The 20838-nt window shown below is 32.7% G+C and overlaps 2 protein-coding genes across 3 annotated transcripts in view; both read right to left on the bottom strand.

The window, feature by feature from the left end:
• The window catches only part of LOC141448816 (uncharacterized), a 44240-nt gene extending 40201 nt beyond the window's left edge, over positions 1-4039 (bottom strand). For both annotated transcript variants that reach the window (XM_074117518.1, XM_074117519.1), the window contains exon 1: positions 3910-4039. The gene's annotated coding sequence lies outside the window, so the exon portion shown is untranslated. The remainder of the gene's footprint in view (positions 1-3909) is intronic.
• A 6800-nt stretch (positions 4040-10839) lies between these two features.
• LOC141448806 (quinone oxidoreductase-like protein 2) lies at positions 10840-15895 on the bottom strand. The gene is made up of 6 exons (XM_074117484.1): positions 15578-15895; positions 14492-14716; positions 14228-14416; positions 12497-12678; positions 11456-11605; positions 10840-11142 (listed from the first exon to the last, which is right to left on the bottom strand). Exons 1-6 carry the CDS (start codon positions 15728-15730, stop codon positions 10989-10991), a joined length of 1053 nt encoding a protein of 350 aa, XP_073973585.1. The 5' UTR covers positions 15731-15895; the 3' UTR covers positions 10840-10988.
• Between the last annotated feature and the right edge of the window lie 4943 nt (positions 15896-20838).

The raw sequence follows: 20838 nt of genomic DNA, 5'->3' as shown, positions 1-20838 counted from the left end.
ACGGCTTAACTAGGAAAATTTAGTCGGTGCAGATTCTGTACTAATACTTACTCTGACAATTCCTTATCCCAGAATCTTGCCTAGACTTAATCTCGCCTATTTAATCTCAGTCTCACTTTTTAATAGCCGGTGTTACAAAATATCATACGAACTTTTGAACTATTCATAAAAATCTTTGGGTAGTAAATCAAATGCAGTAAATCTATTAAAACAAAAAATAATGTTACACTTTTTTACAGTATAAATTAATTTAAATTTAAAAAATAAATTTTGATAACCAATAAAATTCTTCTAATGGTTACCAAGCGAACTTTTCTCTTCTTAGGGAAAAAATGAACATTATTGCAAAATGTAAACTCCCACGAGACGTTCATTATCTGCATTCCTCCAAGTTTGCATTATCTCTTCTTTTGAAACAAATGAACTTTAGAAAAGATAAACTAAATCAAATTTGTACTTCTTTGGCGACCTTAGAAGTATGCAGAGCTTATATATACGGAAGCGGAGAATCCTTACTAAAAAATTGCAAAAAGAGTTAAGCTTCCTAAAATTTTACAATAAACTCTAAGCAGACCCGTTTTAAGAAGCTGTTAGGATCAACCAAGCTTATATGAAATAATGTGAAACAGTGCCCTATCGTCTTGAAAAAAACTTACTCGAGAAATCTGATCCTCCTAGATATTCTCACAATAAAGCGTAGTTTTAACTCTAGCTGTATTGGATTTACATGTATTTGGAAACTTAGCCTCTCTTGTATTCGTACAAATATCGCTGTCGATGCAGCAACGAAGGAGAGAAATTGGAAAGAAGCATGTTCGTGCAATAAACAAACATGTGGGCTAAAACTTGGCGAATCATTACCAAACAATAAATTAAGGTCATTAAAGATATAGTCCAGCCTTGGACTTATCCTGTAGGTTCTCCTGAGAGAAGAAGTGGTGGTGGTTCAACCCATCGACACCAAGGGGTGACCTCGAAACCCGAAACTTCCTCCTCAAGTCATTTTCACTTTCCAAAGACATCAAGTTTATATTAACGCGGAATGGAAAAAAAAATTCTTTAGAAGTGCCAAAAACTTGTTGAGTGTGCGAATACGCTCTTGATCGGAAGAAGTATAAGCAATTCTCACAAGCGAAATGATTAAAATTTTAATAGCATCTCACATTCATTTAGTTTCCATCTAATTAAAATATTATTTTATTTGTGAAATAAAAACTCCCTAAAAATCACTATTCACGAACAAAATAAAGGTTTCTATAAACTAGTATTTTAGTAGTTAGCAATACAAAAAGAATTCTGCTCATTTGGTTCTTTCACGTAATTTTTTCCATTCATTTAAACCTCGTTACGTTTTATAAAGTACTCAGATTAATAAATAACAGGAAGGATACAGGACACAATTTATTGCGAAGAAGGCGCCTAAAAAGGTGCATGTGAGGTTATGGGAATTATTATTTAAAAAAAAAAAACAACAACCAGGTTCTCACGATTTCATTAATAAATTGTAAAACAAAATAAGAGAAACGCTGTAATTACTATATACAGAAATAACACCGTATATTGTGCCTACGTAATATTTGTAAATGCTTCATATAATTATGAAATAAAAATAAAGTTTTCTTTTTGAAATAATTGCCCCTACCATGATTATCACAAGAGAAGCAAAATTCGCCCTCTGTACATTTGGCATGAATTAAAAGTTAAAAAAATATGTAAATGTGTTTGGAAATATGTAAGTCATATAAAAAATTAAAAAGAATATAAAAATAATCCACAATCACTTTTTTTTGTTAATAGCACGTCTAATTCTATGTTTTTTATCAATTACTGATATTGAAAAACTACAACTATTTATAGAAAAAATACAAAATGACCCTTTACAGATTTACGCGTTTGGATTGAAAAATTATTAGATTTTTGGCCGATGCCATTCAGTGGTCTGGGATATCACTTCTAATAGCTTTTTAATAAGATGTTATGTATTTTTAACCCTAAGTGTTTCAATAGTCTAATTTTGTGTTATGTATTTGTAATATCCAGGCCCTGAGGAAGACAATTTTGTCGAAACATTGGCAAAAAAGACTGAGGTGCTGTATTTTATTTTACCTCGCTAGTTTAATCCTAAATATTAATAGTTTACGGCCACTAAAAGTTAATATAATTCATATTTAAAAAAATCCTGCAATTCAGTTTCAACTTCGGTGTATGTATTATATTTTCTTGCTCAAAGAAAGTGTGACTGTCGATTCTGTCAGATGGAAAGTGTTGACTACATGGAGGATGTCAAAAAAATTCTAATCATCAAATTTCTCGACTTCGACCTTAGACTGAGGAGAGATACGATGTATGGCCGGGCATTAGTTGATGGAACAAAATCTATTTTGTTCAAAGCTAGATGGATAACAGCCCAGCTTTTTCGAGTATAATTCTATCTAGTTGTTGGCAGTGGAAGGATAAATTCATAACAAATCAATCGGGAATCAATTATTAATGAATAATAAACTTAGACCTATTATCAAATAAACCTCTTGCACCAATTGGCCGCGTCATTAAACTATATGAATCAGGATTCTGACAGTAAATATTTCTTTTGTAGGAGTGTATGTCAGATAAATTATTTTAAAAGAAAAGTTGAGAAGTATATATTCTGGAGAGCCTACTGACATTCGTAGTCTTATCCTACTCTCTCGGCGATGGCATCAAAGGGTGCCTTTAGACAATCCCTAACAGTTCTGCAGAAAGTGCACTTATGCTTTTGACGAATTGAACTTAACAGCTCCCCAAAAATTTTATAAAAAAATATGACCTCCTTGAACTTAACAGCTCCCCAAAAATTTTATAAAAAAAATATGACCTCCTTGAACTTGGCTTTCCTTTTCAGGTTCTTATCTCCAATAAAGATTTTTTGAAACAAACTCGAGCACTATTTTGACCAAGGACATCTTTTCCTTTTACACCTCACCGAACATGCGAAGCTCCAGCAGCTGCATAGATAGCGTTATTTCAATAGTAATACAGAAGTCATAGTTTCCTAATTCGCGCAACTTCTTTAGTTTAAGATTTTATTTTTCAAACTCTCTGATATTAATGTATAATTTGTGCCGAGTGCTATAATTTGCTGAAGTAGTTCCATCAAGAAATTTGATAGAAAGGGCTCGAGAAAATTAAGTCAATCAGGAAATGCAATTATAAGAAATGCCTTTTTTTTGACATGTATTATTTTCTCAATAATTTTAATCAAATTTTGTACATTAGTTAAAAATTAACTAAGACTATCAATTGAACTTTAGATAAAGATATTCTTCAGATAATATTTTCTTGGAAGAACTTTAGATCATTAATATCAAGTGGACTCATGCTTTAATCTTAAGATCCGAGATCCGTTAAACTATCAATGATCCCAGTTTAAAGTATTACAGAATTTAAAGATTTCCTATTGGAGTAAGTTGGTGTTTTTTTTTTTATTACATACACGGGGGTAAAGGTATAGGAAAAAGGCATTAAGAATAGAATTTGAATTCAACATACACGAATAGCCGCTAAAATAGTTATATCACTTTTATTCTTTCAATAATAAAACTGCGTGTATGAAGGTTTTAAGTCTGAGATAATTTATGTGAAAACTACGTGAGATTGTAAATAAATATTTCTATATTTCCAAGGCATACATTACACTTGAAATACAAAAAAATTAAATTTCCAAAGTTGATGAGTAGCTTGAGATCTATTAAGACATGAATGACTCTTGGGTAATCTCCGGTGACACCATCAGGAAGTGATTTTGGAGGACGTGGAGATTACAAGCACTATGAGCTTTCTTTAATCAAGTTACATATCACATATCTTTCTAATATTGATTAATAAAAAAATATGTGTGATTTTAAGAACATTAATCTAGAAAGTACATACGTATTTTCAGTCATCCCAACAAAAGCATCGCCATGGTTAGAACTCTAGACAGGCTAGGTGCACTGGACTAAACTCACATACAACTTTCACTCGCTAGTCGGTGAGAGTGAGTGATGGAATAGGGGAGAGTGGAAGGCCACTGGAGGGATCATAGGAACAAGGTGGGAACAATCAGCCGATACCAGCGAACCTACAGGCAAACCTTCCAAGAAATGTCGCCGCGCACTCATGTACTTCTAACACTTCCGGCACTCTTAATTTGGCAACTTCTTCCTTGCGTTTAGTTAGTTAATTAATTTGGTACTAATCAGTTTTAAGTAATATTTGAGCTGCATAATTAAGAATATGTAGAAGTAGGAGCGAATTTTAATTATATTTAGGAATTTATAATAAACTGAAAATAAACTCAGATTAATCGTAGCTAAAAAGTTATAAATTAAAAAAAAGAGAGCACTTGAGTATATTTTAAGAGTCTAATCTTTAAATCTACTTCTTTCTTAATTTATACCCAAGTCCAGTTCCTAGAGAGAGTTCTCTAGGGGTTCTCTTCCCGGAAACAATCCTCATAGTCCATGTTCCCAGATAGTAAATTGCAGGGCATGCAGAGAAGATTAAATCCAATGGTCTGTAACAGCTTTAATCAGGATTTGTTTGTATCGCCTCCTGAAAAGTGTGCTTATGTGATTGTGGTAAACTCAAGTTTGCCTTTGTGTTTGCTAAACCCAGAAATCGCCCAAACCAACTACCTCTGCAGTACTGTATCATATGTAGTTAGTCAAACTTGTTGCACTGGGATACCCACAGAGACATCAAGAACCTTAAAGAGATGACAAGAACCCTATATGGTGTTGTAGAAAAATAATCAGATAACGCCAGTTATATTTAATTAGATTCGTTAGGCTGCGAAAGAAATCTGCTAATCGACAAATAACTTAGTCCCAGAAGACTCTGACAGCGCTGAAACCCTTCTCGCCTAAAAACAGAAAGCTTAATTATGTATACTCTTTCAAGCTGCCGCCTTTTAGAATATTTATTATAGTGAAAGGTTCAAATTTTAAACCTTCAAACCTCTCTTCCTATTGCTCAGATTTTAATGAATTCTTTACCAAATTGTAGAGAAAAGTTAGCTCTATACCTGGTATAAATTGCAATATTTTAGGGATAATACCTTATAAGATATGGGAGGTTAAATTTTGTTGGTTTACATTTCATTCAAATTTCAAACCTCTATAACTCTCTTCCTATTCATCAGAACTCAATGATTTCCTTACCCAACTGTGGACAAAAGAAAGCTTTATAACTGGCATAAATTGTATTGTATTAGTGATAATAGTAATTGAGTTATAGAAGGTCAAATTTTTGAGGTTTGCAAATACGTTAAATTTCAATCCTCTATAACTCTCATCCGATTCATCAGAATTCAAAGATGTCTTTACCCAATTGTTGAGAGAAGTTAGCTCTATAAATGGTATAATTGCTATGTTTTAGTGATAATGCTTAATGAGTTTCACATCTGTGGTCAAAATTCAATTTTTCCTTTCTCGAATACCTGTTAATATGCCCAGGGCTAAAATAAACATAAAGGGTAGTGTTCATTTTGAGAATGAAATGTAAAATACTAAAGAAAAACAATGAATTTGCTTCCAGTTCGTCTAGATTGATACATTTTCAGTTTCCATTATTTGCTTTGATAGTCTGGGCTAACACAAATATAAAAGGTAGCCTTCATTCAGAAAATGAAAAGTAAAGTACAAGGCAAAAATACCGAATTTTCTTCCAGATCGAGTAGATTTCTACTTTTTCTAATTCGGTCACCTACTTAAATGGTCAGGGCAAAAGAAACATTATTTATTTATTATTTAATACTTTTTATTCAACGTTTACAGCTTCAGCTGGTTACAAGAGTAGATACTTTTCACAATTTTAGAAGAACCATTTTTAAATTTTACCATATAGCACAAAACAATTTAAATAAAAAACCTTATTTAGGGCAGTTTTGAAAAAAGAAAAGTAAGTTGAGTTGATTATCTTAGGGGTGATAGGGGCAGTACCGTACACACATCATTGTCAACTGTACAACTACTGAAGGCGAGCATATGCATGGGCTTTCGTGGACTCTTGCGTGCCTATATAAACGCGATTACTACTTCTGGCGACGTTTGGAGGGGATATGTCTGCCACTCTCAGTGTCACCTAGTGTATACTGATCCCGACAGCGAAAAGATTAAAAACATCTGGGTTTTATTATTAAAGTAAAGTAATTGCCTATTTTTTCAGGCGGGCTTTACGTCCAACTACCGAATAGGTGTCGGAGGCGACTAGCTAACATATTTTACTATACATTTCTTTTATTAACCATTAAATAAAATCCAAGGCTTAAGACCGGGAATCGAACCCAGTACCCACAATACATGGTAGCTTTACAGGTCTCGCCTCTAACCCTTCGGCTACCCTGGCGCCTGGGTTATGTTATGAATCGTACCTATCAAATCGAATTTGTAAATGTGATGTCCGCGTGAATTTTGCCAAGTTGCACCAAATGACCCGTGTTTTAATGGAAAAATGACAATTTAGGAAGGAAAAATTGTCGAAGATAAAACTTTGTATGAATCTCAGCATGATGTAACTCAGCTAGTAAAGATAATCTCCCAGAATTATCTAGGAACTTATATCTTAACTTTTCTTAGAGTTGCAGTTTGTTGGTGAATTGATATATTTCACTTGTTTCTAGGTTTATGTTCTATTGTTCTCTTCAAAATTGGAATAACTAAAGATACAATTGTAATAACAAAAGGGGATATTTTGAAGTTGAAATAATTATGAAAACTGTGATCTCATAACCCACTTTGGCATAGAAATTAAGAACAGCATTAAGAACTTAAAGGCATAGAAATATGTTAGGAAGAGTTAGTATTAGTCCTTGACCTATTATTAACTTAAAAGTTAATTACTTCAAGAAAAATTTATTCAGTTATTACTTTTAATAGGCTAGTTTAGAGATATTTATGTTCAATTCTTTTAACACTTAAGCAGAGCTTAATCCGCCAAAGTGAGGGAATATTTATAATTACATAATACTGAACTCAATCAGTTTTATAACCAGCTTTAAAAGAGAATGTGTGGGTAACTGGCCCAGATAAACTGGGTTATTCCTCCTGTTACTGAATGCAATACCTTGAACACATGTTGACTTACAACAGATTATTACTATTAGTAACATAAGCAAAGAAAAAATTAAATTTATACGAAACTAAAAATATGGTAATGAATTTAAAAAGTTATTATATTTTATTCAAACATCTTTTTCGGTAGCAGCTAGAGACTAATTCTGTAAATATGAGTAGTTTATTTCATAGTTTTCATTATTCGTATACAGTGCCAGGCTGCCAGGTACAGGAACAGAAGGTTGCTAGCTTTTTTCAGCGCACTGCCAGCTTCGGGACAGTGAGCTGTAAGAAAATCGTAGGAAGAGTAAACTCAGAGCCAGTAGCTGAATTCGAACCCTGGATTTTTTTGTTGTTATCCTTTTCTAAACTTTAGATGGGATTCAATTTTCTTAGAAATTCAAAAAGAGTAATATGTAAAATAATTCCCTTAATTACATTATTCCTCAGTGATTCTGAACAATGAAAAAGATACACTGTCTTAGAAATGTAGTGGTGAGACTTCGGTAGTGGAAGCCTAAGCGTTACTTTTTCTTTTAAGAAAATAAGCCAAAGCACAATAGCTTCAAAAGTCAATCGGAAGGGATTTGGATTCCTAAATCATTGCTTTAAAATTCTGTCAGTCAATTGCTCATTGGCATCGAATAAGGCCGCTTGCCTCAAAGGCGAAAAACCAATATTAATGAGCTTTTTAGAGATATTGTGAGCAATGGTGTGGAAGAAATTTCTTAATTATATATATATAACTAATTAATTATATATAACTAATTAGTTAATTATTTCTCAGGTAACACCGGCATATTCTTTTATTACTTACTTAAAGCCTAAAGTTTATACTAAATAAAATGAGTTTCTTTTTGTTAGTCTTCAGTATGTGCGGATTAGCCATTAATTACAAAAGTCGCATAGAGCATATTTTAGATAATCTCAAGCATTTTCTTATCCCTAGCATATGTCTATATGCCACTTCGTGAACAATTCATTAGTGAGTACATAAGCAATGATTGTAACATTGAAACAGTAGTATGTTTCTGAAATTTGCAAATGTATGCAACTGAAAAAAGTTCACAGATCCATAATGGTCTTTATTTTTCCTTTAACCTTTCTTTTTGTTAAGAACTTGGAAGATTACTTCTTGAACTTTTGCCACCAATTTACCTACTATAAATTACTAGAAGACTATAAAATTGTTTCACTTCTTCTCAAATCACAATACTTTTCTATTAACTCTTGACGGCAGGAGCTTTTCATTGTTAAATGTGAAAATAACGAAAAATATTTTTTAATGCTTCAATTCAACAAACTTACGCAGCAAAATTCAAATCTGGAGCGCCACTATTTTTGAAGTATTTAACCAAACAAATTTCTGCAGCAGGGTGGATTGGTTTGTACATTCTAAAAAAAAAAAATTGATTGAAACATACTTACCACAAATATTCTATGAAGCCTCTTTATTTGAAATAATATTTATAATCTTGTAAACATCAATTTTTTCAGGTTCTTAAATTAAATTCATACAGTTACACAGGTTTTTAGTGTGGGATACTTGTTATTTCAGTTTCGACTTATGTGGGAAAGGGATGGCAGAAGGTTTTTTTGGCTGTTATACATGGGGAACAGGTTCCACTTCGATCCTGATCCAGTCTAATTTATAAAGACCAACTACTTGTGCTCATGCCCAGCGGCAAGAAGAATTCTAAGCGCAGCGTACAGTTAGAACTGAGGGGCCCTGACAAATTTCAGAACCTATTTATCTTCTCTTAAAATCTCGCGATTTTTATTCAATTCGCTTATTGTTATTACTCATATTTTAAATAATCTGTCATCACGGTTTTGCTAACTTGTAAATCATTCAGACATTTTTATTTTTGAGAGCATGTCTGTAAATTTTTTGCAATGTCTAACTTTGGGATCTTGTTAAATTTTACTTTTTTTTTTAATTTCAGTTTGATCCTCGAGTCGCCTTAGTGAATGAATTATAACTATCTATGCAACTTTAATTAATGTAGTTAGGCCCTTTACTTCTCTTTACAGCCTAACTTCTCAAGAACTCTCCTTAAAGAAATTCTCATTGAGTAATGATTAAAAATGTGCCGTCATTTTTCAGTTCAGATCGCATGACACCGGCAGACTACGCCTCTAAGTCTCTCTGCCAAGTATAAGAATTTTGAAGGGCTAGCCTGAGCTGGATTAAGCAGATATCTGCTATTGAGCTTGTCCGCCTCCAACATACCTCGAGCAAAAGAACTTGTGGCCTTTTAACCCTTGGATGATAGATTGAGAAAAACCTACAATCGTGGGTTTAGTCCAATGGTATCTGTTTCACTGAGGCAAGCAACTCTATAAATGCCACTATGCTCAGCTCACCTCTTGCGAGGACTTCGGCCACAAAACCACTGCCTTGATTCTGCTACAGATCCACTAGTTCATCCTGAATCTTTACCCAGACAGCCTTTTTCACCAAGCAAGGGCGGCTCTGGCTTTGTTTAAAGTGGGGATTCAAGTCCCCTTCTGTCTTTTCGATTCTTATCTTCCAAGGTAAAAGAAATTTGCCTAATGAAGGGGCAACTTTGTTTTTCTGAAATTAATTTTTAGTCATTTCTGCATTAACTTTATTTTTCTGAAATTAATTTTCAGTCATCTCTGTACTATCTATTTACCATGTTTAAGGGTCACAAAACGATGCAATGTGCCTCGTCTTGCCAGTGATTCCACTAGGGCCTAGTGCCTTATTAAAGGCCCCTTCTATGACAACTTATGTGGGGAGTCACTACAATATCTTTGTCCTCAAGAAATGTTTGCAGCAGCCTATTTAAAGCACCTACTGCAAGTTCCATAGATATCCCTACCTAAAAGGCACACTGACGATAATTCACATGGCAATCCCTCAGAACTTCGTCTCTTATATGCTTTCTATCAACCTTTTTATCGTCTTTAACAGATAGCAAGGCAGACATTCTTAGTCTAAATGACACCAACTGGACAGCAACTCTTTAAGTTGGGGAGATATACTATTTTACTTTGTGCCATAACTAGGAACGAATCTTCCAGTTAAAAGCCATTGAAGATTCTTCAAGGTGCGGGTATCATACCTCCTTGCATTCTGTGGAAACGTTAATTACTAAACAGCCCCTATGATGGAAGCGTGCAATTTGCCATCTTAGGCTATCACATAATTTAATGTGGCCACCTTCCAGTCAGCCCTACAAGGATAGATAGCTGTATACATATTCAATATAAATAGATGCTTATAGATAGCTAAAAACATATTCCGTCAGAAGACAGATCCTCGGAAAAGCGCCTCAATGAGCAATATCAGGGATTCCTCAGCCGTCTTGTCCGTACCGACATCTTTTATTAAAAACCCTATCCTGTCTGCAGTACCTCCCTCTTCACAGAACTTCTGTCAGGCACCCCTCTTATTTTCTTAATTTATTTGTCGATCTGCGTCATTGAAGTTTTATACCCTTCGAATTTTTAGTTTAGAATTAAATAGCCTTCTCACCTCCTTTGTCATTCGACCCGAGTTGGCATTCCATCAAACCGTGATTAGACGTTGCGGTCTCGCCATTTTGGGGAAGGTTTCTTTTTTTTTTGTAAGCGCACAACAGGTCTCATTTAACCAACAACTGGTCTTTATACGCTCTCCTCATCACTACTATCAACTTTAAATAGAATCTCAATAAGTCCTCCGTAAGCTTCGAACCTGTCGTAGCCTAACATACGAATCCACTAGCAAAATAAACTTAATTAGTAAAAATAAACATTTGTTTATAAATAAAAAATTTTCAACAAATTTATTTAAATCTTTCGACAAAATATCTACAAACACATCTCTTATTTCTAAAAATTAAAATATTTATAAAAGACCTGCTATAAAATTAATAATTTGATTGCATCGTAGTTTATTTAAATTTACTTCTCCAGTTCTATTAGTACTTTCCCAATAAGTTGTTTTGTTTTTATTTCTTCAAAAGCTTCATTTATTTTCGCGAGAGAAAACTTTGATGAGATCATTGGGGTTATCAGACCTTGTTCTTTCATTTCTAGCACATCAGAGACAACTTGCCTGCAAATAAAGTTATAAAAGAGAGCTTTTCAACATTATAAATTTCTTCACATTAATAAAATTACCAAGTTTCTAACATACTTTGCTAATAACTTTACTTTTTTGCTTTTAAACGGATGTTGTCAAGAAAAATACAATTCTTAAGATACTCTGGACGTTTAAGTCAAGAAGAAATTACGAACATTAATGATATTACCCTAACTTAATATTATAATCTCTTAATTTATTAAAAATAATACTTCTGTTTCTCCTAGTGTAAGTATAATTAAGTATAATTTTCAAAAGTAATTTTAAAAATTACTTTTCAATTTACCTGTACATTTGAAAGTTATGTTTCCTATAAGATGTGAGTGACACTCCTGTAATACTAAAGGAAGGCAAGGAGAGCATCTCGGATATGCTGACCTGCGGAAGTTCTTTCAGAGTGTAGCCAGCAATAATGATGTTTCCCTCATGCCGCACACTGCACGAAAACATAAATAAAATGTGTTAATATCCGAGATGTTAAACATTCATTATATTTCTAAATGACCTTTAGTAACTGAAAGCTTAAACGCTTAAAGTAAGTGAATAGAAAGAAACCTAAAGCTTTAAGGATCAACATGAACTACAAACAACGATTCAAGACTTGGTCAAGAAGAAATGATATGCACGACAACTGAGTAAATCATATTTATATATTACTTATTAGTAAAGTAATCGCCTATTTTTTCAGGCGGGGTTTAACGTTGGTAGTTGGACGTTAAATTATGTTAAATCATATAAATAATCATAGAATAAAATATTCTGTTATTAGCATGCTATCTGATTTAAAGTCTACAATCGTTTCCAGGAAGCCAGAACCAAGGCTCACGGTCTGGGTAACGCAACTGAGTTCATAAAAGATGAATTTTCATGAATGTGGAACATAGTTCGTTTTTTTTTTATATAATGTAGTACTGAGAATTTAACAAATTTGTCACTCCAAGTTGTCTCCAATAAACGGGACAAAGGGAGTAGAGTAATTGCGAGTGACAGGTAGCAAAATACCTTTGGCGTAGCTATTTTACGAGCCAGCTATCTCGGTTTTAGCTCGCAAAAACTCATCTCATCGCAGCTGTAATGCCCAATTTGAAAATGTACAATTTAATATCTAGAGGTGGCAGGCTTTTTAGTTCCTATTTACCTGAGACACTATTCGTATTTATCTGAATCATTGCCTGCACATTCAACTTAAAAAGCTTTTTTTTTTTTTGTTAGTAGATCAAGAACAGATATGAAGAATCACATTTTATTGTCATCTAATTTTAGATCCTAGCAATTGATTAATGGCTAAGATGGGTGTTGTTTTTGACAATTAAAAAAAGATACTGACCATTTAAGACAGGATTTCAGAACTTCCCCGGCTAATGTATCATAAACTACATCAACTCCTTGTTTTTTTGTTAATTTGCTCACCACTGCCATCATTTGTGATTCGGAGTAAGCCATGGTTGACCATGCCCCGCGCTCCCGAAGTTTTTCAGTGTCTTCCTCATTCATGCACACTGCTATCACCTGTGTTAACAGCCCCCCCCCCCAAAAGAAAACAATGATTTGTTTGTTCTTTTAAACTATAATGAGGATATTAAGACTTAAACACTACTTCTATGATTATTAAAATTACTGTAACTCTTTATATAATTTTCTAGAAATACTTCAATTACAACATAATTTAATACTGCACAAGTATAAAAATATTTATTACTTCTCTGCGTGACATATTTTACTAATTTCTTTAGCAACGATTATTTATTTCAATATAAAATGCACATTAGGTTTCTTATCATAAACATCAGTTCTTTTGAATAAAATTAATATCTGCTTAGCGCCTAACTAAGTCTACAACATTAACAAAAGATAGAAATCTGTAGTCGAACTATTGTTTTTCTGTTCTATTAGAAATTTCAAAAGGTTGTTAAAGGGGTGAATCCTTTATTATTGCCACAAATTAAATTTGAAGCTTACTGAAGCATGTAATAGAATGAATGCTCACTGGAATTACAGTAATAAAACCTTTATTTTAAAAAAATTCCTGAAGAAGGATAAAATGTTTGGGAATAATAACCACTAAATTTTCTGCCAGAAGGAATCTGGTACTATCACAGTCCTTAAGTGAATGGCTTTCATTGATGAAAAAGAGAAAGAAATGTAAAAGAGCACAGTTGAAACATAACTACATTTTTAGACTATTATATTCATCACAGCTACGAACTACTTTTTTGTTTCCATAACGTAATTCAATTATACTCCTCAATAACTCCACTTTGAAAAGAAACTGTTTCGACATTATTTCTTTGATTTTTGAAAGGGTGAAACGCCTGCTATTTGCTCGAAATTTTTTCGAGCAATTGAAGCCTATAAAACGTGCAGATGAATTAAAAAATGGGAATAAGATGGTATGTGTTTCGTTAGCATCTGGTGAGCGGTGCGACCAACCGAGTTGAGATCGTTAGAAAACTAGTATTACTAACAAGAATAAGAATTACGGGAAATAAAAGATGCTGAACAAGTAATAAGAATAATTAATAAAAGTAATAAGAGGTTTACAATTTTATTATAAAAGCTCCAATCATCGAAGAATTTTGAAAGGAATCTGGATTTCAAGCTGGCTAATAGATGATCACATAGGAACCAGCTATATCTACAAAAAATTCAATATTATTTCGGTGGAGGGGAGGCTCCTAAAATTAAAAACAATCTAGGGGAAGTTAGCTGGACTTCTTTCTGGATGCGTAAGATTCAGAGTATAAGCCATTACTGAGTGTTGTTAGAGGAGTACACAATAAACCCTCTCTAGATCCTCTATTTCTTTGAATTTGGGAAGTCGTCTAATAACTAGGGAGGGCAGAATATGTAAGGGGAATGAAGGCATCAGCGAGTGGTTATTCTTTACTTCCATCACCCCGCTTTTCTTAGGACTTGCCAATAAACCTAGTTGACTCAGATCATCACAGAGCACCGTTGGTTGTGTGATCTTCTCTGGCACCAGTAGTGCTAATAGATCTATCTGATTGAAGTATAATATAAGAGCTTATTGCTTTTTTAAAATTACGTTAAACTTCACCTTTGCCTTGAAAACGTGGGCGGCGATATCTAAAGCTGCATAGCCGTGTACAGGGGCAAACGTAATCAATACTATTTGTTTTTCTTTCAGCTGTGCCCGATGCGATAGTCCTAACAAAGCGGTACCAAATGAATCGACTAAAGCAGCACCTTCTTCAAAAGAAACATTTGAAGGCAACAACCAAATATCCTGTAAAATAAAATAAGTAGTTAAATACCCTGAAATAGTTTTAAATTGAAATACAAATTTAATACTTGAAATGACCTTTTCATTAACTACACATTCTCCAGCAAAACCTCCGAGTTTGTCTTTAGAGAGTGCAACAACTCGATCTCCCTTAGCAACATCTTTACATTTCTTAACCTCTGTTACAATTCCAGTAAATTCGTATCCAGGAACGACTGGTACAGAAAACTTGGCTGGATTAACTCCTTGAGTGAGGAGAACATCGGAAGGATTTATTGAACAACAGTGAACTTTGATACGGGCCTGTACAAAAATTTAAAGTACAAAACGTTTATTAAGAAGCATTAAATATAAAGCTGAAATATTTGAATGAAGAATTATTTTGAGTACAATAGCTGAAACAATATTTACTTACATTTCTTTATGAATTTACAAATTATACACACTGGTTTCGATAATTCCACGAGTAATTTATTAAATATCACAATCTTTAATTTCTAATAGACAGATCTACTGGAATGTATCATGCTTTGAAAAAAAGTCAAGGAACATTTCGAATTTCGATATATAGAATGGTTTTATATTCTTTCTATTTTTGTACAACCAATCACTATAAAATGTGACTTGGCATGAAGATATACATATGTATGTTGGAACTTACAGAACTACGCCGATCGAAAAAGAAATCATGTGTTTTGATTAAGTAAACTAAACTAATTGCCTATTTTTTCAGGCGGGCTTTAAGTCCAACCAATTTAATTAAGTATATTTTCGAAAATAAATAACAAATCCTCATGTTCAACTTGTCATTAATTAACTGACAAACTAACTAATAAGTGTTTTTGTAATTAATTAACCCTAACTAATAAATGTTTGCCTAACCTTTCGCTATTTGTGTAGATGAGTTGTAAAAGAATAATTGTTTTGATATAAGACTTTTCAAATATTGTCTTATGTTGTAAATTTGTTATTTAACGTAACTGGGACACAATGTTTGTATGAACCCAAACTATTTCTAAAGTGGATTCTTTGAGAAAATATTTAAGCCTTCAGATTAGCAGCAGCTAATTACTATCCTTTTCCTAAAATGTTCTTTTTAAGATGAAAAAAAATGAAATTTAAGTAAAATTATTATTATTAAATTATTAACTTTCAATTCCTCACCTCACCATCGTTTAGTTTTTCTTCTTTTACTTCTTGTATCGTTAAAGGTTTTTGAAATTTTTCGAGAAATGCTCTCTTGAAAGTTGAAGAATGCCTACAAAACTGTGATCCTGACCTATGAGCAAGGCGGCAATTTACCGCCAGGAGAAACATTTGGCGAAAAGTAATACTAAGTTTTTAAAATTATCCTACATTTTCTTTCGTCTGCCAAATTAACCCATTCGCCACTGTTTACTAGTACGCACTACAAGCAGCTAGATGCCAGTACTGAAGTCTTCGGTAGAAGAAGAAACTTTAACTGCAGCCGCCAACCAATGTTACCTCTGCCAACAAATTATAGTGAACTATTTTTTTTTATCTTTGTATACTAAACAATTGTTAAAGAAATTGTTTCTATTATTAGAAGTTTATGAGAAAAAATTCAGCTTTCTGATTAATAAAAAAAATTATACAATTTAAAAAATAAAATAATAAGGGGGTACCGCACTATATTTTCCTGACCTTATTCTATGATGCAATTGCTTTATATTCAAAGTTTTAATTTATGTTCTTTCTTCAAGGATACATTTTTAATATCTTTACTAGAAAGTCTCTAATCTCTTGTCAATTATTAAGAAACGTCAATTTCAGAAGATAAATTCTTATGTTAATTACATAGAATAGTCACTAGATAACACCATGTACTAAAGAAAGTATGATTTGATTTTGCTCTAGGCAGCTTTGCTACATAAATGTATAGAAAATAATTTTACTGGTTTAACCATCTTAGATTTATCACGCATACAGCAAAAATACATTAAAAGTTATCATTTTATATCAAATAACACATAAAGAGTTTGTTTTAAAATGGTTTTATTATCAACAGGGGAGAAAACTTTTTTTTATAAGAAGAGGGACTAGAAAATGCGAAATTAATAGTTTAATATTTAATCAATAAAAATGTCATTGTTTTCACATTAGAGAGTGCTCAATAAATCAAGGTTTTGCAATAAAAAACGGTGATCACAGATAAGTACTGGTAATCAAAATACAGATGCATTTCAATTCACCTTTTTTTTCTCTCTTGCTTTTAGAAGAACTACAGCGATTGTCTCGTATTTTTGAACAAACATGTCCTCTTCTTCTGTGGAAGCCTTGTCTGATAGCTTTTTAAAAAGAATGAGTCAAGTATCCATTCTCGTGGTGGTTGTCTTATGTCGTAATGCCTCATCAATGACGCTAGCCTAAACCTGTCTTTAATTCACCAGTTTTTAAAACAAAGCCTGTCAGGGGATGATCAATGAATATTTCCCATTACTTTCAGTTAGAGCATGCTTACTATGATGTTACTAAAATGTAGTAAGAACAAACGTACTCACCACTGATCTCGAGTGTTTCTTTGATGTGAACGTAGAGGGAGTCATACCTGTAGAGTGTGTCAGTTGCTTGTGAAAGATTTCTCAGAAGTAAATATATAAGTCCTGTAATTATGAATGGATGTGAGGAAAAGAATAACACGAAAACAGGTTTTCTGGGCATCGCCAGAAAACAAACGGGTGATATTCTCCAATGCATCGGCTGTGTCGGATAAATTTTAACGAAGCGAATTCATCGGGAGCATATGCCGATGATTTATCTTTTTATTGATAGAGCGCTCTCTGAATGCTATTTCTGATTAATTGCAAATTGCTCTCAACATGTATGCTTAATCAAAGCAAAAGGAATTATTTATGACCAACCATTAAAGATTCAGGCAGTTTTATTTACCCATGGGAGGTGAATTAAAAGATTCAAGACTCCCAGGATAATGGGAACTTCTGGACAATTTAGCAAATCTGTAATTTCTTTGGACCAGTTTTTGATTAGCAAATTAAACTGGAAAGAACATATTAAACCATACAGCTTCAGTAGGCGTTCATTTCTTTTTGGCAGCGTCGGAGAATCGAAGGCAAAACTTGGGCAAAGTTATGGATGTACTCTAAAAGACTGATTATTAAAACCTAGATTAGATGGTGTGTGCGGGGTATTTGGTGGTAGCACATTTTGGTATTGATTGGCTCGGAAAGAAAGGGTATTACGCAATGATAGAAGAGGATTTTACAACGATCATCACTCAAATATCTAGTTGTTCTTTTTTGGAGAATAGCAGTTTAAGGAATCACTTCTATATATTGGGGCTCATAACAGCCCCTTTTTTTGAGAGATGTAGGAGGAAACACGCCCTTATTCGTATTCTACGGGGTACAGTGAGCTTCAGTATCTTCATTGTTCGATTAGTTAGGTGAATCGTCGTTGACTCAAGGTTGGATTTGGATTTTAGTAAATTTGTTTTACTTTAGAATGATTTAATCGACACGGTAAGGTTTTGGATGGTGTGGGTGTAGTTCCTCCCCCAAGCACCACAGACAAATAGTAGCATTAAACTCACAAATTCAACTATGAAGGGAACAATTCACATAAAAGATATAAATACAGAGCTTAGATTAATGTAATATCGTGAATGAAAACATCAGACGAATTTGGATGTGTTTTAACTTTTTCTGAGGCATTGATTTATTTATTTATTTTTGACTTCCAATTCATGACGTTTAAGGGAATGGGTAAAAATCCTTGTGACGAAAATGTCTTATACAGCTTGTACTAATGTGCAGCAATTTTTTCTTTTGTACGACAAGATTTCTGGAAGATGTTTTATTGTGGCTTCAGATGTTATTGATTACGAGAAATGAGCCTTAAAATAGTTATGTTTACAATATTTTTAGCAATCGTGTTGTTCTCGCTCTAGCTACGATTTTTCTATCCATTTCACACGATTCATACTTATTTTGTTAACTTGAATAATAATATTAAGAAATATTTGTAGAAAGGAAGAGCGCTGAACAAAAAATACACACTCACGGTCTCTATACAAACAGTACTCCACAGATTACTGAAGACCATTCGTAGTGCCAAGGCTTCATTCTAGTTAGCCATTAGCAGTTTTCTAATGTACATTTCTCAACCATAAATGCCAAGGACATTTAGAAGTACATCTTTACAATTTACCTAATATTTGGACGAATATCTATTTAATAACTTGCTTTTAAGGAGAATCCCAAGAATAATTAAATTAATATTTTCTCTACAATGTTTCAACTGAATTTTTAAAATTTTCAATTATTACATTTAACAGGAACAAGATAATGATAATGATGACGGACAAGATACACGTATAAGTGTATTATATTTAAATTTACTTAACCACCAAGCAAGCCGTTGTCAACGGATATCTGTATAAATTTTAATTATATTCATCAATCATTACATTTTTACGTAAACCAATAAAAACAATTGGACTTGCTACTTTTACATCCTTTATTATAAATATAATAATTTCATTACAATTAGATTTAAGATTAAAAATTGTTGATTCACTACAAAAAGTACCGACTTTTAACAAGTAACAAGAGTAACAAGTTGAACGTTATTTATAATAAATGCAGAAGAATAATATATTCTGTGCTGCTTGTCTCTGGACAGTGTTTTCCTGTTATTAATGACAAGAATCGCGTCATTGGACAGTGAGATGTTCTTTCAAAACATCCATTAAACAAAACGGCATATAAAATAATGATATTTTTTTTCATTATTTCAGATTATCTTGTTACAAAAACTAGAAATTTACATCTTTTTGTTAAACCTTAGTTTCTGCCAGAGTTACTGGCAGGAGAAAGTCTTTGGCACGGGTCAGTTTTTGCTGAAATACGCAGTTTGAAATATGTTTGTGTCACTTTTTTTATCTTGAAAAAAATAGGTTTCTAAAATAATAATAGCTTTACCAGTTGGGTAATTAACAGGAAGAAATATATAAAAATGAATTATATTAAATTTATAAATTAAGTTTCCAATGAATGTCACCTAGGAGAGTCCCTTAACCTTTGATTGAACCGCATGTAACCCCTAAATTTATTTTTTGTTGGAAAGTTTTTGTATGATAAAGCAGAGCATACAAGTTTCTATGTTAGTAATCTCAAATCGCATAGGAATGCAATAGTAGAAGTTAATATGTGAGTGTTTGTTTGCAGCTGAATTTCTTTTGCTTTGCGAGTAAGTCAATTCACATATATGCCAAGATCAATTTACTCTGCAGGCGATAATTTTGTGATAAGAATTTGGATGAAAATTCTGAAAAAATAACAGTCACTTCCTCCACTTTCTCTGTTCTTCAAAAGAATAAATATTCAAAATTTGGTTTAAAAAAAAAACTGTTTTAAGTAGTTTTATGGAGGCAGATTAGAGCATTATACATCGATAATATGATTGGATGCAATCGTTATGAGTATGTACAAGTTTCGGAAGGTCCACGCAAACTGTATTATCTGCAGAATTCATATTTGTCGGACAAATAATTTGTATTCCGTCAGGTATTTAAAAACTGAAAAATAGGCTATTTTTGTATCCACGAATTTTTATTCACTAAAATTTCTTTATTGCATAATTCTTTGTATCCTGAAGATGACCCCAGGACCGGAAAATAATATTAATAACTTATTACTTCTTTTATTTGTCTTGTTATTTAATTATCCACTCCAGATTCTTCTTTGAGTCCACTTTTCAAATTTAAAAAGGCATACATTATTCATAAAATTGTTCATTAAATTTGGTATTACCTTAAAAACAAATATATATATATATATATATATATATGTATATATATTTTATAACCATATTCTTTTATTGGGTCGTATCCATTGATTTTTTTTTTTTTTTTTTATAAACTAGCAACTTAATTTATTTTCAATATTCTTAAATTGTTGAGGGACTTCTGTTCTGCGACCATGTAAAGCTATTTGTGTGGTGCAGTACTTTTCTATAAAATTAAAACTTACATTAACGTAAGCGCTGACTTATTTGTTCCGCTTTTGTTCTATATTCTTTATTTATTTTTTAATGGGGTCTTCTGTTCATTGCACTATCCAAGCGAAGCGTTATGTTGCTATACTTTTCAGTTTTGAAACGAGTCGTCTTTGATTTTTTTTTTTAAATATACATCTAATGTAAGTATTTTCTGTGTCAGTAAACCCTTAACCAAGAATGCAGATTGCTTTCAGTCATTTGGTCATGAACATTCTCGTACACGGCTATTACTTTTCTTCTGGAAGCAAAGTGCCGTAATGTGCTAAAATAGTGTATATACCTTTATAACATTTAACAATACTTTGCTATTGTATATTTTAAATTAAATAAATTTTCTCAAGTTTATTAAGTCGTAAGTGTAGTATCCGGGGATGATGCAAGCGTTA

The sequence above is a fragment of the Rhodnius prolixus genome, unplaced genomic scaffold, assembly GCF_049639745.1.
Source record: "Rhodnius prolixus isolate KJV_2025 unplaced genomic scaffold, Rpr scaffold_2, whole genome shotgun sequence".
In the NCBI taxonomy this organism is placed as follows: Eukaryota; Metazoa; Arthropoda; class Insecta; order Hemiptera; family Reduviidae; genus Rhodnius; species Rhodnius prolixus.
The sequence above is the reverse complement of the archived record's forward strand: the minus strand, read 5'-3'. Positions and strand labels throughout refer to the sequence as shown.